General features: G+C 47.9%; 1 protein-coding gene across 1 annotated transcript in view; it reads left to right on the forward strand.

The window, feature by feature from the left end:
- ATP12A (ATPase H+/K+ transporting non-gastric alpha2 subunit) overlaps positions 1–23,354 on the forward strand; it is an 85,001-nt gene that overhangs the window by 45,710 nt on the left and 15,937 nt on the right. Inside the window, exons 2-15 of the mRNA XM_054395576.1 lie at positions 4,299–4,483; positions 6,776–6,835; positions 8,423–8,626; positions 9,837–9,950; positions 10,097–10,231; positions 11,079–11,196; positions 11,917–12,185; positions 14,234–14,432; positions 15,481–15,590; positions 17,482–17,616; positions 18,504–18,696; positions 19,240–19,415; positions 20,671–20,807; positions 21,848–21,998. Of these exons, the coding sequence (XP_054251551.1) occupies positions 4,299–4,483; positions 6,776–6,835; positions 8,423–8,626; positions 9,837–9,950; positions 10,097–10,231; positions 11,079–11,196; positions 11,917–12,185; positions 14,234–14,432; positions 15,481–15,590; positions 17,482–17,616; positions 18,504–18,696; positions 19,240–19,415; positions 20,671–20,807; positions 21,848–21,998 (2,186 nt within the window). The remainder of the gene's footprint in view (positions 1–4,298; positions 4,484–6,775; positions 6,836–8,422; positions 8,627–9,836; positions 9,951–10,096; positions 10,232–11,078; positions 11,197–11,916; positions 12,186–14,233; positions 14,433–15,480; positions 15,591–17,481; positions 17,617–18,503; positions 18,697–19,239; positions 19,416–20,670; positions 20,808–21,847; positions 21,999–23,354) is intronic.

A 23,354-nucleotide genomic window follows, 5' to 3' on the forward strand; every position in this document is an offset into this window, starting at 1 on the left:
TTGAAGGAACCAGCATTAGTTATCTCCATTTACATGCTGTATCTCTCACCACAACCTGAGTCATCATCTGCTAGTGCCTGTGGTACCTCGCAGCAGCTCAAATGATGCAATTTGAAGCTCATGAATTATATAATGTAAAAGGCCTGGTTCACTGAGGCCAGGTCTGACAGACACAGGCCACTTCTGACAGACAGTCTTCCCCCCCAAAATAATCTTAAAAGTATAAAAAAAAAAAAAATCTGTCATCAGATTTGAGGAAGTTCTTTATAGTGAGGGTTGTGAAATCCTGGAACAGGTTGCCCAGAGATGTGGTGGAGGCCCCATCCCTGGAGACATTCAAGGTCAAACTTGATGTGACTGAGCAGCCTGCTCTAGTTGGAGGTGTCCCTGCTGTCTGCAATGGGGTTGGACAAGATGACCTTTGAGGCTTCCTTCCAGCCCAACCCAACCCAATCTATGATTCTATGATATTTGCCTTAGTTCCTCTTCAGCTGAATTTCAGAGGTGAAGAGGATGTTTACTTTGAAGTAACACAAGGTATCAAAGCTGCCATAAATTTCATTACCACTACTGTCTGAAAGCTGATAACTGCTCAGGTAAGTGCTCTTACTGGGAATGCACCAGGAAGTGCTCCTTTCAGCTAAGCATGAAGGGTAAAAAGATAATAAATGCCATATACAAATTCCAAGTAAAGTCCAAGCTAAGGGGGTGAAGGAGCACTGCTCCACCAAATCCCTTCTGGTACCTAAAACCCATCAGGGAGATGACTTTCATGGACCCTGGGCAGGCAGACATGAAGAGAGGCAAGTCAAAGGGTGCACAGACTCCCCTTATCCCACTGTGCATGGCCACAGCAGCTGGGGATCACAAGGGGAATCCAGTGCTGGAAAGCCTCTGAAGGAAACTCTTTGCTTCTAGCAAGCTGAATAATCCACCTGCTCCCTAGCTGTGAGCAAACACTACAAAGGAATAATTAGAAACTATCTGACCTGAAACCCACATGCCCATTACTGTGGTATTTTTCCACCTACCACAGGTGAAACAGAAGATGGGCTGGACCTGGAAGGGGAGGGGTGGAGTGCCAGCATAAGATGCTGATTTATAAAGCACTAGCAAACAGTGCTCTTTCTCCACAGGCTCTGGACACCAAACCTGTCCTGCCTGAAGGATGCCAAAGTGCAAGCAGCATTCCAGCTAACGTCTGCTTGCCAGCTGAGGGGGGACCTGCAGCTTCTGCTTGTACTACAGCACTGCCCTGAGCCACTTTGTTCTCTGCTTGGGCTTTTGCTTTTCACCCAGAGGCTTGAGGAGCTTGGCTGTTGGACTCCATCAGGAATAAACTCAGCAAGATGGTAAAGGTGAGTACCCTGTTCACAGAGCTGCTGTGCTGCTCCTTTAGAACCATAGAATGGTAGGGGGTTGGGAGGGACCTCTGGAGATCAGTGAGGCAGGATGACCTAGGGCAGGTAACACAGGAACACATCCAGGTGGGATTTGAAAGCCTCCAGAGGAGACTCCACAGTCTGGGCAGCCTGCTCCAGGGCTCCAGCACCCTCACAGCAAAGAACTTTCTCCTCATGCTGAGGTGGAAGTTCCTGGGTTCCAGGAGAAGTATTGATTTGAAGTTTTTAATATAAATACGAGTATTTTGAAGAGGAGCTAAGAGGAAAAAATGGAACTAATACTAGACACTGTTGGGCATCCTGTGTCATGACTAAGGTGGTCACTGGAGAGGGGCATGCAGCTCTAATCCTAAAAGTCAAAGAGATCACAATGGAGAGGGAAGAATTCTAGGACTTGTCTGAATCCCTGCTCAGCAGTTTCATGGACACTGCTCCTTTTGCAAATGCAGAAGCTGAGATGTGATCAACACTTGCAAGCTGAAGAACAAAGAGAGATTGTGCAGAGCAGTGATCAATAGATTTTACTAACTTCATTAACTTTATAATTCTCCTCCATCTGCTTAACTTATCACCATAGTTAGCTGTTTTCTTTCTCTCCTGGGCTCTCAGCTGTTTTCTTTCTCTCCTGGGCTCTCTGCTTGAGGGGAGTTTGAAAAGCTGAACAGATTTTTGAGTGGGATAGTTAAAGAGAGGAGGAGGAGGAGGAGGAGAAGGAAGAAGGTGAAATTAAAAAAAAAAAATCCCAAGAGATAAAACCAGATTGTGAATCTTTGGCAAAAATAGAACATCCTGTAGCAGACATCCTTTATCTGGGATATCACCAAGCAAATCCAAGTGCTTTAGGAGAAGGATTGCAGACTTTTAACTCCTCAGGCCACTCAGCAGCTCTTAGCTTTTCCCTTCCTCAGGATACAACATCAAGACTGCAACACTTCTCTAACTGAAGGGCATCTGAGGGTAGGATGCCACTTTTTAGCTCAAAATGGTATTAAGCAAGATGTCCCAAGCCTTCCCCCCCTTCCCCCCTATTGTTTCTGTTCCCTGAGCTTTCTGCTTTACTCTGTACATAATTAAGATGTTCACTCTCACCTCATCTGAGTCCAAATGCCCTGCAGAGTGTAGATGCAGTCATAGGATCATAGAATCATGGAATTGTCAGGGTTGGAAGGGACCTCAAGGAATCATTCAGTTCCAACCCCCCTGCCATGGGCAGGGACACCTCACACTACCTCAGGTTGCTCACAGCCACATCCAGCCTGGCTGCCAAAACCTCCAGGGATGAAGCTTCCACCACCTCCCCCCTGGGCAACCTGTTCCAGTGTCTCACCACCCTCCTGGGCAAGAATTTCTTCCTAACATCCAATCTGAATCTCCCCACTTCTATTTTTGTTTGTCATCAGGCAGCAGCAGCTTAGGAGCTCAGCTGTCCCAAAACCTGCAGATAAGACCCAGTGTGACTCTCATGAAGCTCTGAGACTTCATCTCTAAGTCTAATAAGTCAATAAGGAAGCCTCTGAAATGGGGTCAACCAATGTTTCTTCCAAGGCATGGCATGTAGATCCCAAGATAATTAGGATCTGGAACGTTATGATTATGGAAGGTCCTAAATTAGCAGCACAGGAAGTTTGCCCTTCAGATTGAAGTATTAGGGTTAGGAAACAGCACAATCCCCAAGTTATCAACCCAAGCAAAACCCTTCTCAGAGGTCTGGCAGCTTCCCTAGGATGACAGTTCCCTCTGCTCAGTGCTAGGGCTGGCAAACAGGAGTGAAGAGGTTGCTAACTCCCTGCAGGTTCTGAGCTCTGTCAAAAGCAACAGACTTACTTCTGCTTGGCTACCAGGATGGTGCTTTGCTTCCATTTCCAGTGTCAATGTGGAAAGAGAAATGTCTGCATGGAAATTTTGATTGGAAAGAAAAAAATAAAGTAAATATTGAGGTCTGGAATTCTGGAGCTCCTATTACAAGAAGGATCTGGAGGGGCTGGAAGGTGTCCAGAGAAGGGCCACGAGGATGAGCAGAGGGCTGGAGCTGCTCTGCTCTGGAGACAGCCTGAGAGAGTTGGGGTTGTGCAGGCTGGAGAGGAGAAGACTCCCATGGAGACCTTCTTGTGGCTTTCCAGTATCTGAAGGGGGCTCCAAGAAAGCTGGGGAGGGACTTTTGAGGGTGTAAAGGAGGGACAGGACTGGGGGGGATGGAGCAAAACTAGAAGTGGGGAGATTGAGATTGGATGTTAAGAAGAAATTTTTCCCCATGAGGGTGGTGAGAGATTGGAATAAGTTACCCAAAGAGGTGGTGGAAGCCTCATCCCTGGAGGGTTTTGCAGCCAGGCTGGATGTGGCTGTGAGCAACCTGCTGTGGTGTGAGGTGTCCCTGCCCATGGCAGGGGGGTTGGAACTGGCTGAGCCTTGAGGTCCCTTCCAGCCCTGACAATCCTATGATGATTCTAAGGCAGGGATCTAAAAAGCTCTGGGAAGAGGCAAATTCTCACTGAGTAATATTTCTGTCCTCCTTTTCCCTTCTAAAAATCTTTTCCTTTGACGCTTCTTGGAGCTGATACTGGACTTCATGGCTTTCCCTAGAAATGCTGAGGACTTTGTGTCAGATGATAAAGCACTCAAAGTGATCCACATCTCTGAAGGGACCACTGCAATTTACACCTGGCCATAACTACTGCAGTAGACACTGGAGAGGTCTCAGGATAAGACAAGAACTTGAAGTTGCCAGGAGAAAGAGCTGGAAGCAATTTGCAGCTTGTCTAAAAAAAAAAAAAAAGCAAAAACCCAAACAAACAAACAAACAAACAAACAAAACTCCAAAAAAACCCCAGAAAGTAGATTTGATTTTTCAATTTGCCGTCTTTGTGGTATTTTTGTCTTGCTTTCCACACATCCCAGCAGCTGTTCCCACCAGTGCCAACACCTTCTTTCTTTTGCAGAAAAAGTCTGATGTTTACTCAGTTGAGATCTATGGGACCAAAGAGCTGGATAAAATAGAGCCTGGAGGTGGAGATGAGAAGTACAAAGACTTAAAAGGCAACAAGAAGAAGAAGGCAGAAGAGCTTAAGAAAGAGCTGGACCTGGTGAGTGTTTGAATGCCCCTAAGCAGGACAGCCTCTGCCCATGGTCAGAATGAGTCCCCTGGAGTGATGCACTTCCATTTCATGCTGCACTGGAAATCCTAACCCAGGGAAGGATTCACTTCCCCACATTCCTGAAGTGTGCAGCATTAATACCTACCATGAAAGAATAATTTGGCTTAATTATGCCTCCAGCAATACAAAACCTCAGCTTCCCTAAGAGTTCTTCCCCAGATGGAATAACTCTGCTCAGTATTTCCCCTGCACTGCCACTTGCACAGTCAAGCTGGGAGCAGAGGGAAGGGCAGAAGCACAACATTTTGCTCCAGAGATTCCCAGGAGATCTAAACACAGAACCACAGAATGCACTGGGGTGGAAGGGACCCTCAAAGGGCTTCTTATCCAACCCCCTCTGCACTGAACAAGGACATCTCCAACTAGATCAGGTTGCTCAGGGCTCCATCAAGTCTGATCTTGAATACCTCCAGGGATGGGACCTCCACCAGCTCTCTGGGCATCCTGTCCCAGTATCTCCAGCATCTGCTCAGAGAATAAAGCCTCACACAGTTGGCACCAAATGAAGGAGCCAGTCCCCCACGGATGGTACCAAACATCTCAGCTTTAAGCACTGGGGGGTTTTCCTCCCCAGGCTGACTGCACTCACTTCATGGACAGTGCACTGAGCTCAAGAAGCCTTTTTTTTTTACTTCTGGCTTGCTCCTGACCTGCTGGCTGCTCTGGGAAAAGTTGCTTCCTCTCTCTCTCTCTCTCTCTCTCTCCCCGTTTCAGTTTCCCAATCGGAAAACTGGAGGTAATTACATTGACCTCTTTTCTGAATTGCTTTGAGAGCAGCTGCAAGGAGAGGCTATTCATGGGCCAGGTGGCATTGCAAGGGCAAGGAACCCCCCCAGAACAGGTCATCAGTTTACCCATCATGTTTCCAAGACGTGCCCCTTAGGAGCTAAACCACTCTCAGACTATTTGCTCTCTGCCAGCTGGGGATGTAACATTCCTCTCGTGTCTCCAAAGGGAAACCAAAGCCCAGACAAGTTAATTGGCTCATCCAGGTCCCAGTGAATCATTCTGTGAAAACAATTGTCAGATCTCTCCAATTCTTGGCTTCTCCACCTCACTTTGGCAGGGCATACAATTAGGTCAGTGATACCACAGAGGTGGCACTGCAGGGAAAGAAGAGCCCTGAGATTTCCCTTTCCCACACCCTCCTTTTTTTTTTTTTTTTTTTTTTTTTTTTTCTTTTGAACTGTGGTTAGAACCTGCTGCTGCTTTCTACAAGGCTCCAGCAGACGATTTCGCAGAGCCTGCCTCGTTAATCGAGGACAAAGATTGTTGTCACACACCTTCTGCCACCACACCCTTGCCTTCTATGGTGTTGCCTATGGTACTGAATGCTGGAGGCCTGCAAAGAGGAATTCTTTCTCTGAAAATGGCACAGATATTTGTGGTGAGCAGTCTGTGGTGGGTTGAAAATTCCACCCCCTCTCGCCCCCACCCACCCCCACATCATTAACTTTGCCAGACCAGCTCAAGTGGAAGCAAATGGAAGCTTCTATTTACAAGCTAAACTCCAATCTGCAACGCAATGCAATGAATAGGTACAAAATATACAACATTTACAGGGATTTGCAATTAATAAACAGCACAAGGACCTCCCTGGCCAAAAGACCAGGGAAGAAGCTGTAACAGCTTCTCCCTCCCTGCCTCCCCCTGGCCCCCATGTACAAAAGGAAGAGAGAAAGAAGCAGACATGTATTAAACTTAGCCAAAATAAAAGCCATGCAGCCAAGGTCAAGCAGAAGCAAGTCAGCACCTCCCAGGTTGAAGCAAGAAGAGAGGAGAAAGGTTTGTTTTGGGAACCAAATCTTATAGCAGATATCCCTCTGATGGAATTGTTTAGGATGATCATTATTTTCCTTTTTACACCCAAGAGTGATTTATTTACATTTTTACTACTTTCTGCTCGAAATCTGTGGAAAAAAGATTTAAAGGTGTAGCCCTAAACTACCACACAGCCTTGGGATGAAAACATCATTCTGGTCTGGTGCCAGACCTGCTGCCTGCCAGAAGTGCTCTCAAAATCAAGATAGCACCTGGCAGTGGATGAGAATTTTCTTATTAATATGCAGATTGTGTGTTAATGACAGCGAGATCCCATACTAGCAACTGGATCCCTGCTCCCAGATCCAGGCAGTTCAAAACCTATCCAGATCCTGAAGCAACAACTCCCACACTCTGGCATTCTGCTCACTCTCCTTTTCTCTTCCTTTTGGAATCCAGGAGGACCACAAACTCACCACTTCAGAACTGGAGGGAAAGTATGGAACAAACATCAACAGAGTAAGTCCATGAGGCATCATTAAGAGCCTGCCTGAATCAGTTGCTTTACTTTGCCTCTGGCTTCCCCAAAGCTTCCTAGAAGCATCAGGGAAGCCCTCAAACCACCAGGCTCCATGCAGAGATGTGTGGGCATGCATCAGGCTGATGCCCTAGCTCCCAGCAAAGCCTAAACCAGCAGCTCTGGGATTCTAAGCCAACATTCAGCACTGACCTGGACTTAAACTGGAGTTTCTCTGAAGCCTGAGGAAGTCTGGGCTGCTGTTTTGCAATCCAAATCCCTGCAACAAGACATGACCCCAAAGTCTGCACCAGGACCTCAGCTTCTCTGATTTTTCTTTTTTATTTGGTATTTCATGTTTGCTGCAAGATTCATTTTTTCCCTGGCAGTGTCTGCAACAGTTGATAGCAAAGGAGTGCACTGGAAATGGTTTTATCTTGGAGGATATGATTTTGTCTTGGGTTCAGTTTTGGGTCCCTCACTCCAAGAAGGACATTGGGGTGCTGGAGCATGCCCAGAGATTCACAGAATGGTTTAGATTGGAAGGGACCTTAAAGATCATCCAGTTCCAACCCTCCTGCCATGGGCAGGGACACCTCCTACCAGCCCAGGTTGCTATGAGATGAGCAAGAAGCTGGTGAAGGGCCTTGAACACAAGACTTGTGAGGAGCAGCTGAGGGCACTGGGGGTGTTTAGTGTGCAGAAGAGGAGGCTGAGGGGAGACCTCATTGCTCTCTACAGCTCCCTGAGGGGAAGTTGGAGGGAGGTGGGGGTTGGGCTCTTCTCCCATGCAACAAGTGACAGGACAAAAAGAAGCAGCCTCAAGTTATGCCAGGGAAGGTTCAGACTGGATATTAGGAAATAGCTCTTCCCAGGAAGGGTTCTCAGGCACTGGCACAGGCTGCCCAGGGAGGTGGTAGAGCCACCATCCCTGGAGGTGTTTAAAAGCCACATGGATGTGGTGCTGAGGGATGTGGTGCTGAAGGATGTGGTGCAGTGGCAGTGGCTCAGCAGCAGCAGTGGGGTTGGGAGCTCTGGGTGAACCACTTGATCTCAAAGGTCTCTTCCAAACTCAGCAGTTCTATGCTTCTATGATACAGTAGATTTGAGAAATTCCACACCTGAGTCCCTCTTACAGCTCTCACTTGAATGTCAAAGCACCACAACACAACCAGGTTACAGACAAGGACTGCAAGGGAGCCCTGAGCTGCAAATGTCCTGGGAGAAATGCACAAACAGCAGCAAAACTACTGCCTGCTTCCCCTCCCTCTCCCAGCCTTCCAAGCAGTGAGTGCAGCCAGACTTAGCAGATAAGAGACAGAATGAAAGCTCCTAATGGACACAGCCACAAATTCCATGTTCCTGTCAGGAAATCCCCATTTCTCCACAGCAGATACTTAATGGTAGCCACTCTGAACTCAGCAAGTTTGGAACTCAGATCTTTTGAGTTAACTCTTGCAGGTTACTGAAGCTGAGGGGGGACACAAAGAACGTTTCAGTTACCAACAAGCATCCCAATTTTGTCCTGAGTTCAGGCAGGAATCTGATTCCCTGTGCCTTCATTTGAACCTTCTTGTTTACTTCTGCAGGGTCTCTCCAGTGCAAGAGCAGCAGAGGTTTTGGCTCGGGATGGTCTCAACTCACTCACTCCTCCCAAAGCCACCCCTGAAATTGTTAAGTTCCTCAAGCAGATGGTGGGAGGCTTTTCCATCCTCTTATGGATAGGAGCTGTCTTCTCCTGGATTTCCTCTGGCATTCAGATTGCCCAGGGAGCTGATTCACCCTTCGACAATGTAAGTAGTTGAACAACCACCAAGTGAGTATTTGACCCTTTGACAAGCTGAGCAATTTAAATACTACTCCATAGTTACTCAGTAACTACAAGGAGGCCTTTTGGTTTCCCTCTACTACAGAACATTTCTGATTAATGCTCAAATACCTGACGTACCACTTGTGTCTACAAGTGCCTAGCCAAAGGTTTTATAACCACTACCCAGAATCATAACACTTGACTGCTATGAAGAGTAGTCCACAAAGAGCTCCAGAGTCTGTGCCTCCAGCTCCCTTAGGAGTTACACTCTGCTAGGAACAGAATTTGTTTGGTTTTACTTCAGGTGTAGTTTAGAGAAGGCTTTTAGAGAGATGTGAGGCACTGGAACAGGCTGCCCAGGGAGGTAGTGGAGTCACCAATCCCTGGAGGTGTTCAAGAAATGTGTGGCCATGGCACTTTGGGACATGGTAGTGGTCATGGAGGTGTTGGGCTTGGTGGTCTTAGAGGTCTTTTGCAGCCTTAATAGTTTGGGACATGGTTGAGTGGTCATGGAGGTGTTGGGCTTGGTGGTCTTAGAGGTTTTTGCAACCTTAATAGTTTGGGACATGCTTGAGTGGTCATGGAGGTGTTGGGCTTGGTGGTCTTAGAGGTCTTTTGCAGCCTTAATAGTTTGGGACATGGTTGAATGGTCATGGAGGTGTTGGCCTGGGTGGTTTTAGAGGTCTTTTGCATCCTTAGTACTTTGGGCCATAGCTGAGTGGTCATGGAGGTGTTGGACTTGATATCTTAGAGGTCTTTTGCAACCTTTTTAGTTTGGGACATGGTTGAGTGGTCATGGAGGTGTTGGGCTTGGTGGTCTTAGAGGTCTTTTGCAACCTTAATGGTTCTATGATTCTCTGAGAAACTTGCCACCAAAAGACCTTTTCATACTGCAAGAGCTTTGCTTAGAATCACAGAATTGTTTAGGTTGGAAAAGAAGTCCAAGATCCTTGAGTCCAACCATTCACCTAACACCAGCACAGCCATTGATCAGGACTTGATCAATTCCATTGATCATACTCGATCATTAGCAGAGCAAAGCTTATAAATCCTTTTCTTAAGCTGACTTTTAACCTGACCAGCATCTCCTTTTAAGGGGACTGATGAAAGAACACAGAGCTATGAGTGATTCTAGCAGAGAAACTGCTGGACACTTGTCTTAAACTAACCCCATGATCTCTTTTATTGATCAGCTCTACCTTGGAGTCGTTCTGGCGCTGGTTGTCATCCTCACTGGCATCTTTGCTTACTACCAAGAAGCTAAAAGCACAAACATCATGGCCAGCTTCAGTAAAATGGTCCCACAGGTGAGGCTGACCAATGCACCTCGTTGGAGAGAAGGTCTTTCTCATACTGCACAGAAGCACAATCAGCCCACCTGGAATGTATCTCCTGGTAGGAGGCTCAGAGGATGGCACAAAGCTAATTGTGGTCCCACTTTGATGTCTTTCAGCAAGCTCTTGTCATCAGAGATGGAGAAAAGAAGGAACTGCCAGCAGAGCAGCTGGTGGTTGGAGACATTGTGGAAATAAAGGGTGGTGACAGGATCCCAGCAGACATCCGTCTGATTGCTGCTCAGGGTTGTAAGGTAAACAGGGGAAAGAGGGGAAACATGGTTTAGAGGCTTGGGTTACAGACTGAGGATGCCATTGCACCCAGCTTGAATGGTTAGAGCTTTGCATTGACATAATCTCACTACCTCTTGGAGTGCAGAGGTTGTATTGTGACTAACAGCACCACTCAAAAGAAGCCAGCAGGTCCATGCCATAGCAATGCTCTTTGCCAGGGCAGAGGTAGAAACACCAATACAGCACTGAGAGTTTCCACAGACATGGAGGTGGATATTCATGTTTGCCTTCAGGCTGCCACTGAAGGTTCCAGCAGAGACACAGAGCATTGGTTGAACTGAGTTCCCACAGAAATAGATCTTCTCAGTGACTGGGGCAGCTCTCCCAGAGGAAAGGCACTGAGGGTTGCCACAGAAACAGATCTTCTCAGTGGCTGGAGCAGGTATCCCAGAGGAAAGGCACTGAGGGATCCCACCAGAGACAGAGCATTGGCTGAACTGAGTTCCCACAGAAATAGATCTTCTCAGTGACTGGAGCAGGTATCCCAGAGGAAAGGCACTGAGGGATCCCACCAGAGACAGAGCATTGGCTGAACTGAGTTCCCACAGAAATAGATCTTCTCAGTGACTGGAGCAGATATCCCAGAGGAAAGGCACTGAGGGATCCCACCAGAGACAGAGCATTGGCTGAACTGAGTTCCCACAGAAATAGATCTTCTCAGTGACTGGAGCAGATATCCCAGAGGAAAGGCACTGAGGGACTGTGGCCCTGTCACCCACCACTAAATGTGCTGCAGCCCTTCCTTCTAGGCTGGACTTAACTGCCTGTTACTAACTTTAATGTGGGCATGTCTCCCTTTCATTAAAGGTGGACAATTCTTCACTCACAGGGGAATCAGAACCACAGCCTCGCTCCTGTGACTTCACCCACGACAACCCCCTGGAGACCAGGAACATTGCATTCTACTCCACCACCTGTGTGGAAGGTGTGTATGGACAGAGAGAAAGGCCTCCTCAAGTGGCACCTCTGCAAGGTGCTGCTTTTAAGCAGTTCAGCTGCAAGGAAATCATGCAATCATAGAATTGTCAGGAACCTCAAGGGTCATGGGATCACAGCTCACAGGATGGTAGGGGTTAGAAAGGATCTTCAAAGATCATCAAGTCCAACCCCCCCTGTCAGAGCAGGACCAGAGAATCCAGCACAGGTCACACAGGAACACATCCAGACGGGGCTTGAAAGTCTCCAGAGAAGGAGACTCCACAGCCTCTCTGGGCAGCCTGCTCTGGTGCTAAAGGTCCACGTGTCATACCTGACCTGGCTGCTAAGAGCCTGCACAGCACCCAGGGGAACCCTACAGCAAAAAAAAAAAAAAAAAAAAAAAAAAAAAGGGAAAACAGAGGAGTCTAATTGGTAAGGAGAGCTCAGACCTTCCTCTGAAGCACAGAGCTGTAGATTCCTAAGGGGAAAAATGGAGTTCAGGGGTGAAGCTGAGGGACATGGTCCAGCCATAGTGGCTTAGCAGTAGCGGTAGGATTGCGAGCTCAGGGTTGGACTTGATGATCTCAGGGTTGGACTTGATGATCTCAGAGGTCTCTTCCAACCTCAACAGTTGTGTGGTTCTGTGAGAAGTGTCTTCAGCACTCAGCACTGGGCACAGAAGACAGGAGGAGCCTCTCCTGGAGCTGACAGTCTCACTGCTTTGCAGGCACTGCTACCGGCATCGTGATCAACACCGGGGACCGCACGGTCATCGGCCGCATCGCCTCGCTGGCCTCGGGAGTGGGCAACGAGAAAACCCCCATAGCTATTGAGATAGAGCACTTTGTCTACCTGGTGGCTGGAGTGGCTGTTTCCATCGGTGTCCTCTTCTTCATTATATCTGTTTCGATGAGATACAAGATCCTGGACTCCATCATCTTTCTAATCGGCATCATTGTGGCCAACGTGCCCGAGGGTCTGCTGGCCACAGTCACGGTGAGTCCATGCTGCAGCTCCCTGCTTGCCTCCTGCAGCTCTTCAGGCACTGCCACAGCTCATCACTGCCAGGCTCAGTGCAGTGCTAACCAGGGAAGAACAGATTATTTAGATCATCTATCGAGACTTGGCTGAGGTTAGTTTGAGATCTGCTGGAGGGAGTCCAAGGGAGGCTACAAGGGTGATGAAGGGACTTGAACAACTCTGCTGTGAAGAAAGGCTGAGAGCCCTGGGGCTGTTTAGTCTGGAGAAGAGAAGGCTGAGAAGGGATCTGAGCAATGTCTATAAACACCTGTGGGTGGGTGTCAGGATGAAGGTGCCAGGCTCCTTTTGGTGGTGCCCAGTGACAAGGAACAATGAGTACAAGTTGGAACACAAGAGGTTCTACCTCAGCATGAGGAGAAACTTCTTTACTGTGAGGGTGCTGAAGCCCTGGAGCAGGCTGCCCAGAGAGGTTGTGGAGTCTCCTTCTCTGGAGGCTTTCAAGGCCTGCCTGGATGTGTTCCTGTGTGACCTGCCCTGGGTGATCCTGCTTTGGTAGGGGGGTTTGGACTCAATGATCTCTGGAGGTCCCTTCCAACCTCAACCATTCTGTGATTCTGTGATTGTGTAAACCAGTGATGTGGCTTTTTTTTTTTTTTTAATTTATTTTTTTCCCATGAAACTGAAAGTACAAACTTTTTATTTGGGAATTCTGGCAAACTTGAGCCATTAATCTACAGCACAACAGCCCAGTTTGAGAGAAGGTCCTTCAAGTACCATTCATAGAATCACAGAATCATAGAATCAGTCAGGGTTGGAAAGGACCACCAAGGATCATCTAGTTCCAACCCCCCTGCCATGGGCAGGGACATTTCACACTAGGTCAGGCTGGCCAGAGCCATTCCCCCCTCCCCAGTAGAATCCTGTGACTTATTTCCCCACAGCCTGTTCCTATTTGGAAATGAAGATATTGTACCCTAAAAGCCACATGAAAATTCCACTTGCTAGCACGTAGCAGGCATCACTAAAGCCCCTGGCTGGGAAGCAACACAATTGTTAAGCACTGTTAGCTCTAATGTGCACCAAGAGAGAACAGCCAGCAGCACTGCAGTAATGAAGTGTTGTAGGATTCATCATGGTGGTGATTAGGAGCTCCCCCACCTCTACACTGTAGGTTCTTCCATCCAAACCAATTTATTATCTGGTAGGACATTATTGGGGTTGTTCAGCTTGGAGAAGAGAAGGCTCCAGGGAGACCTTAGAACAACCTTCCAGTACCTGAAAGGGGCTGCAGGAGAGCTGGGGAGGGACTTCTGACAAGGGCTGGGAGTGTCAGGATGAGGAACAATGGCTTTGAGCTGGGAGAGGGGAGATGGAGAGTGGAGATGAGGAAGAAATTGTTTAGAGTGAGGGTGGGGAGAGACTGGAACAGGTTGCCCAGGAAGGCTGTGGCTGTCCCCTCCCTGGAGGTGTTCAAGGCCAGGCTGGATGAAGCCTTGAGCAACCTGTGCTGGTGGGAGGTGTCCCTGCCCATGGCAGGGGGTTGGAACTGGATGAGCTTTGAAGTCCTTTCCAATACAAACCATTCTGTGATTCCTATCAGCAGGCAAGGAGGTTCCTCTTTTTCTAGCTACAGTTTATCCCTTGACCTTAATAATAATGTTAAAAACAGCAAAAAGCAAACAAAAAAAGCACTGCCTCCAACCAAAAGTTAAATTCTTATTCATATAAATGTTCTCTTACTAAGAAAACAAAATAGAACAAAACAGAGCAAAACAAAACAAAACAGAACAAACGAAACCAAACCTAAAGCAAAGCAACCCAACCCAACTCAACACCACCCAACCCAACAAAAAAAAACCAAAACAAACAAAAAACCCCAAAACAAAACAAGGTTGGAACTAGATGATACTTGTGGTCCCTTCCAACCCTGACTGATTGTATGAAAAAACCCTCCACAACCCACCAGAAACAATAACAAATAATCCCCCAGAGGAATGGTGCAACCTCAGTGCACTGCTCTGTAACTGTTCCTCACTAACAGTGAATTCAACTTCTCCTGCCAGGTGAGTCTGTCCCTGACAGCCAAGAGAATGGCAAAGAAGAACTGCTTGGTGAAGAACTTGGAAGCTGTAGAGACACTTGGTTCTACCTCCATCATCTGCTCTGACAAGACAGGGACCCTCACCCAGAACAGGATGACTGTTGCTCACCTCTGGTTCGACAATCAGATCTACTCTGCTGACACCAGCGAGGATCAAACAAGTAAATGTGGCACTGGGGGACCTGGGAAGGGACAGTTCTTGGACTGAGATGTTTCATACCTTGCCAGCAGTCAAATTTTGGCAGCTAAAGCAGACAGGTCTTCCTTCCATGGGCTGCCAGTCCCCTGGTGGAGTCACCATCCCTGGAGGTGTTCAAAAAAAGCTTGGCTGTGGCACGTGGACCCATGGTTGAGTTGTCAGGAGGGGTTAAGGATTAGGGAATAGGTTGGACTTGATGATCTCTGAGGTCTTTTCCAACCTGGTTGATTCTGTGAATCCACACACAAGTGCAAATTCTCTTCTTAGCCATGCAGAGATGTGAAAAGAATTAGCAGTTGAACTCCACTCACAGAAATTAACGGAGGAGGAGGATCTAATCCAGATCCTTTTGCTGACAGTGAATTTAGTAGGAGAATGAGGATGAGCAGAGGGCTGGAGAACCTCTCCCATGGAGACAGATTGAGAGAGCTGGGGCTATTCAGTCTGGAGAAGAGCAAACCTTCTTGTGGCCTTCCAGGATCTGAAGGGGGCTCCAAGAAAGCTGGGGAGGGACTTTTGAGGGTGTCAGGGAGTGATAGGACTAGGGGGGGATGGAGCAAAACTAGAAGTGGGGAGATTGAGATTGGATGTTAGGAAGAAATTCTTCCCCCGGAGGGTGGTGAGAGCCTGGCAGAGGTTGCCCAGGGAGGTGGTGGAAGCCTCATCCCTGGAGGGTTTTGCAGCCAGGCTGGATGTGGCTGTGAGCAACCTGCTGTGGTGTGAGGTGTCCCTGCCCATGGCAGGGGGCTTGGGACTGATCCTTGAGGTCCCTTCCAACCCTAACACTTCTATGATTCTATAATAAGCAAAGAGCCCACATTTAAAGGACTTTGCCAGAGCTGCTGAGAGATGTAAAGGTTTGTGACAAACTTGGTTTGTGTCAAAAGTATCATTTCATTCCCCTCCCCCCTCAAATCTGAAAATAATTCAACCCTGCTCTTTCACACTTAAGCTTCTACTTTATCCAGCAATATGCTAAAAGATGCAATGTGTATTTTGCTTCCTCTCAGCCCAGCCTTTTGATCAAAGCTCTCCAACATGGACAGCGTTGTCAAAAATTGTAGCTCTCTGCAACCGAGCTGAATTCAGACCAGGACAGGAGAACATCCCAATCATGAAGGTATTTCCTGCCTCACCTCTGCTTATTTCTCTTCCTTTGGACAAAAAAAAAAAAAAAAATTCCATAGGAGCTGTTCTGGTTGGCTTTTGTAATCTCTCTTTGTTTTACCACACCAATCTGCCAAGTTGCTCTTTGTAGTAGTGTTACAGGAAGGCTGCAGAGGGACTTTTCCTAAGGGTGTCTAGAGACAGGCCAAGGGGGAATGGTTTGAAGCTGAGGAGGGTGGTGAGACTCTGGAATAGGCTGCCCAGGGAGGCTGTGGCTGCCTCCTTCCTTGAGGTGTTCATAGCCAGGTTGGATGAAGCCTTGAGCAGCTGAGTCTGGTTGAGAGGTGTCCCTGTGCATGGCAGGGATGTTGGAGTAGATCAGCTCTGAGGTCCTTTCCAATTTAAGCATTTCTATGATTACTGCTGTACAAGCACAAATAGTTCAAGAGAGGGGAGAAATGCCCACACAGAGAGGGGAGAAATGCCCACACAGAGAGAGGAAAAAAACTACACAAACGGGAAAAATAATCCATGGAGACAGGGAAAACCCTTCACAGATTCAAGGGGAAAACCCCCACATAGACAAGGGAAAAACCCCACACAGACACGGTAAAAAAACCCACACAGATGGGAAAAAAAAAAAACCCACACAGACAGGGGAAAAACCCCACACAGATAGGGGAAATAAAACCACGGGGAGAGGGGAAAAATCCACACTGACAAGGGAAAAACCCCACAGAGACAGGGAAAAAACTACACTGATAAGGGAAAAATCCCCACACAGACAGGGAAAAAACTACACTGATAAGGGAAAAATCCCCACACAGAGAGGGGAAAAAATCCCCACACAGAGAGGGGAGAAAATCCCACACAGGCAGGGGAGGAAACCCACACTGACAGGGGAAAAGAAACCACAGAGAAAGGGGAAAAAAACACAGAGACAGGGAAAAAAAAAAAAAAACACAGAGAGAGGGGAAAAAACCCACACTGACAGGGGAGAAAACCCCACACAGGCAGGGGAAAAATCCCCACACTGACAGGGGGAAATAAAACCACACAGACAGGGAAATAAAACCCCAGAGACAGGGGAAATAAAACCACACAGACAGGGGAAAAAACCCACACGGTTAGGGAAAACAACCCAAAGAGAGGGGAGAAAACCCACACTGACAGGGGAAAAAACCCCACAGAGAAAGGGGAAAAAAACCCCACAGAGAGAGGGGGAAATAAAACCACACAGACAGGGGAAAAAAACCCCAGAGACAGGGGGGAAAAAAACCAGGGACAGGGGAAAGAACCCCAGAGACAGGGGAAAAATCCCCACAGAGCCAAAAGCAGCTGTCCCCATAGAGGGGAAGGCAATTCAAGCAGCAGGAACTTCTGCACTAGTAGTTGCTACACTATTCATTCAATATAGCAAACCAGACCAGGAAAACGGGCCTTAATTAAGGTAAACATGCCTTAATTAAGATCATCACACCTTCATTAATGTCTTTACACTGCTGAAGGTAGTAAATTCTGGTGACTAGACTATGCAAACACATCCCTGACTTGCACTCTTCACTGCACCAATGCCTTCTCCAAGCCATTTGTGTCTTGGCTGAGCTGGACCTGCCTGCTGCCACTCCAGCAGCTGCAGCACAAAGCCACCAGAGAAACCTGGAGGTGACCACAAAGGTTGTGCTGCACCAAATGCTGCTGGCACCTCCTTGCTGTAGCTGAGTTCTAGCAGCAAGAGCAAAACAGATGTCCCAGATTTTTGCTGTAATCATTTGCCAGGCTGACTTGGATATAACAAGGCAGGACTGCTGCTGCTCAAGCTTACAGCATGTTCTGGAATGCTGGAGGCTCTCCTGCTGGAAGTGCAGAAGGTTTGATGTGCCATGAACTGTTCCTTCTTTCAGAGAGTTGTGGTGGGTGATGCCTCTGAAACAGCTCTGCTGAAATTCTCTGAAGTCCTTCTGGGGGATGTGATGAGCATCAGAGGGCAGAACAAGAAGGTGGCTGAAATTCCTTTCAACTCCACCAACAAATTCCAGGTGTGTTTCATTTTTGCTGATTTTTGCCTTGGAATCCTGGTGGACAATAAGTTATGGGGCCAAGAGGGCCAGTGGGAATATGGGGTGCATGATGAAGAGTGTGGCCAGGAGGACAAGGGAGGTTCTCCAGCCCCTCTGGTCTGCCATGGTGTGACCTCACCTGGAGTGTTGTGTCCATTTCTGGGCTCCCCAGTTCCAGAGGGACAGGGATAGACTAGAGAGAGTCCAGTGATGGGTGATGCTGAAGGGACTGGAACCTCTGTCTGATGAGGAAAGGCTGAGAGCCCTGGGGCTGTTTAGCTTGGAGAAGAGAAGGCTGAGAGGAGATCTTTTCAATGTTTACAAATATCTGAAGGGTAGAGGGCAAGAAGGGGCCAGGCTCTTCTCAGTGGTGTCCTGTGATAGGACAAGAGGCAATGGAACCCAGGAAGCTCCACCTAAACATGAGGTGTGAGCGTGCTGGAGCCCTGGAGCAGGCTGCCCAGAAAGGTTGTGGAGTCTCCTTCTCTGGAGTAATTCAAAACCCACCTGGATGTGTTCCTGTGTGACCTGCCCTGGCTGATCCTGCTTTGGTAGCAGGGTTGGACTTGCCCTCTGGAGGTGCCTTCCAACTTCTACCATGCTATGATTCTATGCCACATTGCTTCCAAACATTTCTAACCCTCAGCCTAATGCAACTCTCTGTGGCCTGGAACTCTTAATGAGGCAATTCCATGGCAGAGGAGATTTAAGCTACGCCAAGGGCAGTTCATTCCATCTGGTGGGATGTGCCATGTCCTCAAGGAAAAGAAGCAGCACTGCTTCCAGGAAAAGTGACCAAGACTGGACACAGAGGAGGATCCCTCCCCCTCTGCTCTTGCAAACCATCTCCTGTTTGTGGCACACAGCTTTCCATCCATGAGACTGATGATCCCAATGACAAACGCTTTCTGCTGGTGATGAAAGGGGCCCCAGAGAGGATCTTGGAGAGGTGCAGCACCATCATGATCAATGGCAAAGAAGAACCACTGGACAGTGAAAAGGCAGAGGCTTTCCAAACAGCATACATGGAGCTGGGGGGCATGGGAGAGAGAGTGCTGGGTGAGTCTAATGAGAGAGATCATCAGAGAGCTGTGGGGTGAAATGGAGCTTTTAATCTTGGCACGATCCAGGGTCTGGACCTTATCAGCTTGCAGTAAAGAGGAGAAAAAGGAGGGCAGAGAGCTTCCTAAGCAGGGCTGTCCTTATTGCTCTGTACTGATGCTGGTCTGAAATGCTGAGCAGCCAAAAAAAAAACCTCTAAGAAACCCCCCAAAGGCAAACACTTTTCCCTGCTGGCAGTATCACTGGCATTGCCACCTCAGACACTGACTCCAGATGAGCTCTGATGGGAGGGTTACAATGGCAGGCTAAAAAGAAATTCTCCTTGAGAAGCTCATGGAGCAATGTCCTGGACAAAGGCAAAGCTCCCCTTCCTCCCACTGTTCCTCCTTGAAAAGCTCATGGAGCAATGTCCTGGACAAAGCCAAAGCTCTGCTTCCTCCCATTGTTCCTCCTGAAAAGTTCATGGAGCAATGTCCTGGACAAAGGCAAAGCTCCCCTTCCTCCCACTGTTCCATCACACCAACCTGAGTTTCTTTGCAGGTTTCTGTCACTTGTACCTGCCTGAAAACGAGTTTCCAGACACCTACTCATTTGACACGGATTCCATGAACTTCCCAACCTCTAACCTGTGCTTTGTTGGGCTCTTATCCATGATTGATCCACCTCGTTCCACAGTGCCAGACGCTGTCTCCAAATGCCGCAGTGCTGGGATCAAGGTAGGGGATTCACAGTGCTCCACTAAAGAGAAGGTAAAGGTGATGATGTGATAGGGCAAGAGGGAATGGATTGAAGCTTGAGGAGGGTAGACTGAGACTGGAGATGAGGAAGAAATTCTTTCCAGTGAGGGTGGGGAGGCATTGAAACAGGTTGCCCAGGGAGGTGTGGACTTCCTCTCCCTGGAGGTGTTCCAGGCCAGGCTGGATGAGGTCTTGAGCAAGCTGTGCTGGTGGGAGGTGTCCCTGCCCATGGCAGGGGGTTGAAACTGGATGATCTTTGAGGTCCCTTCCAAGCCAACCCATTCTGATTCTATGATATCTTGTCAGATCTTCCAGTAATGGTCTTTAAGAAGCTTGCTAGGAATGCCTACCAACAATCCAAATGTTCATTAATACCATTCTGCAATGACATCATTGCACAGGTCCACTAAAGAAACACTTGAGAGGCAAAAATCTTTAAGTCAGGGTCAGAGAGAAGTGTACATAAGCCCCAGATTGGAAATCCAAATCTAGGAAAGCTCAGATACTATCTCATCACATCCAGTTCCAGAACCATGCCAGCTAAAATTCCATGCTTGTGAGCAGAATCAGGTCACAAAAGTCTTGAGATTTAGTATTAGAACCCAGGATCTGTTTATGAACTTTTATGCATAGGAACCACTCACCTCCAATTTGTTCAAGCTGACCCTCAAGGAGTAATTCTTCTGCTTTTACTCCCAGGGGAACCACAAGTGAAACCAAATGAAGGAAAATCAGTGTTTGGATTTGTTGATCTCAGATGAGATGAATCCCAAGTCCCAACCCTGATGGAATGTTCTATAGTCTGAAGCAAGACCTGGCAGCTGGCAATATTTCTACAAGAAAAAAAACAAACCTAACCCATGTCTTATCTGTCAGGACACCTTAGTCACAAGGATCTGTTTTAAGATCCTAATGAATTCCCACTTTGGAGCATACCTAATATAAATCCTTACATAAAGCCTACTTCATTCTGGAGTGTTCTAATCTTGCTGCTTGTGGCAAGTTCTCCCTCTGCAGCCCTGACAAAACTGCACCAAGAGCAAGAGGTAGAGACCAGATGCCAAGAGAGAGCCCAAGCAATGAACAGCAATAATCTGTCAGTGCTGTGTGCACAGCACAGCCTCTCAAGCCCAGGTTCTGTGCTTCCTGGTCTCCAGCAGTTCTTATCTCATCTTCTCTCTCTCCAGCCATTGCATGTACATTTGTCACTGCTGACTGCATGTCCCTTCCTCAGGTTATCATGGTCACTGGTGACCATCCCATCACAGCCAAGGCCATTGCCAGGAGTGTAGGCATCATTTCAGCCACCAGTGAGACTGTGGAAGATATTGCCAAGCGCCTCAACATTCCTGTTGAGAGAGTCAACAGAAGGTAAGAGCCAGCAGGGCTCAGGGGACACCTCTGGGGTCACCTTCTGAGAGCCTGCTCCCTCCAAATGCTTTTGGAGCTCCTTTCTGCATCATGGCTGCATTCTGCATTGCTCTTCCTTGATGTGTTCCTAGCCATTGTGTCTGTCCAACATGCCAGATCTACCTAAGTAACTCCATGGCTAGGCTCTCATCTTCACTTGTGGATTGCATTTTCCAGATCATGTTGGACTTTCTGTCATGGGATCATAGAATTGTTTGGATTGGGAAAGATCTCCAAGATTATCAAGTCCAACCATCAACCCAACCCCACCATGGCCACTGAACCATGTCCCAAAGTGCCATGGCCTCAGGTTTCCTGAACACCTCCACGGATGGGGACTCCACCACCTCCTTAATCCCTGACCACTCTTGCAGCACAGAAATTGTTCCTAGTATCCAACCTAACCCTTCCCTGCCACAATTTCAGGCCATTTCCTCTCCTTCTATCACCTGATACTAGCAAGAAGAGCCCAACCCCCACCTGACTGCAACCTCCTTTCAGGGAGTTGTAGAGAGCAATGAGGTCTCCCTTCAGCCTCCTCTTCTCCAGCTGTTACCCATTTGCTAAAACACAGAGATAGGAAAAGCAGAGTGCAGAACCACACAGCCCAAGGACCATCCATCCAAATTCCCTTCACCCATGACATGTGAAGAAGATAACATTACATGAGAAAGGGAACAGCTCTTTACAGAGAAGAATTTTCCTCCTCCACCCTCCCAATCTCCCACTTAAAATCCTCTCAAAAATGCATTTTTCTGCTGCTGTGTCTGCTCAGGGAGAAGCTTCAATCATTCTCCACCCCTCTGTATCTAGGTAACTACTTCACTCTGGATTTCTTACAGTGGCTTTCATGCCACACCTGCTGGTTTACATCTAATGCTTCTGGAACTAACTCAATTAGCTGCTTTCCTTACTCTTAAGCCTCATCCATTCTACGAGGTTATTTGTATCTAAGCCTTCTGGTTGGGAAAATTCACCCAGCTTTCCCCTGGCTCTTCCAGAGAAGCTACAGCAGCAGTGGTTAATGGGATGGAGCTGAAGGACATGAGCTTGCAGGAGCTGGATGAAATCTTGTGTAACCACTCCGAGATAGTCTTTGCTCGGACATCGCCCCAGCAGAAACTGATTATAGTCGAAGGCTGCCAGAGGCAGGTGAGTAAGAGGAGCAAAAAGGTTGTGCACAGATATGGCCACAGGCAGTAGTTTTCCATGGATAGCATCCCTGAGGTGAGAGGGTGAAAGCCAATTTCCCATGCTCTCTAAGCTCTGTTTATACTCTTTGCACTATGCAAGGACATTATCTAACAGATTGCCATAAACACTGCCTGGGCAGGAGCCAAGAGGCTCAGATTCCTGTGACAGACTGTGGACTCCTGCTGCCCAAATCAGCTTTCCCTAAATTTGATTGGCATGGAGCTTACCAAGGGCCTGTCTTCTGCAAAGAACTCTGAGAAGCTGCTGCTGGGCAGCCTGATCTAGCAGGAGGTGTCCCTGCTGACTGCAGGGTGGTTGGACAGGATGAGCTTTGGGGGTCCCTTCCAACCAGATGGGTTCAGTGAAGCTGTGCTGCACCTCCTGGGCAGAGGCTGTGCACGGTCTAGGGAGGAGCCTTCCCTCAGGAATTCTTTAAACCCAGATAAAGGCAACCTTTTTACCACATCCTCTCATCTTGTGAGGGCCCTTTCCAACCAGATGGGTTCAGTGAAGCTGTGCTGCACCTCCTGGGCAGAGGCTGTGCACCTTTTGGGAAGGAGCCTTCCCTCAGGAATTCTTTAAACCCCAGATAAAGGCAACCTGTCACCACATCCTCTCATCTTATCTCTTGTAGCCATTTAGCTGTATGCACTTCCCACCCACAGGAATGTTTAGAGAAGAGATAAGGTATGAATCCCACAAAATATCATAGCATGATTTATGTAGGACCAAGTCTTATCTCTGTGTGAGTTTCAAAGCCTGCAAAACCAGCCACAGAGAGCAGGGTTTTAAGAGAGTTTGTCCACAGGCAATATTATATAAAGGAGCATGGAGAGCAGCCAGCACCAAGGGCAGGAGGGAGAGAAATGACATATATAGAGCTCTGGAAAAGGGCCAACCTGCCATCAAAAGATTCTCCCCTCAGATATGACATCCTGCAAGTAGATGCTGTGAATTGAAAGCCACATTCCTGCTGTGCCTGAATGTTGGAAAAGGAGGAGATGTGGCACAAGACATGATTTTGGGGTTGCAATTCTGCCAGAGCTCAGCTCTCCAATCAGCAGTATCAGCTCTTGGGGATTTAAGCCTGAGCTGCTTTCACAACAGGAGAGAAAAAATAATACACATAAAAAAGAAAAAAAAGTAGGGGGATGAAATCTTTCAGTTTAATCTCTTCTTAGTTTTCTTTCTGGATGGCCTTTGGCAGCCAGGGGGGAAATGTGCCCTGCAGTGCTCAGACACCCACAGGCCCAGCAGATCAGGCTCTTTAAAGGATGAAGAGGGACACCCTCCCTGCCTCATCTCAAGCCAGCT

The sequence above is a fragment of the Indicator indicator genome, chromosome 34 (genome assembly GCF_027791375.1).
Source record: "Indicator indicator isolate 239-I01 chromosome 34, UM_Iind_1.1, whole genome shotgun sequence".
NCBI lineage: Eukaryota > Metazoa > Chordata > Aves > Piciformes > Indicatoridae > Indicator > Indicator indicator.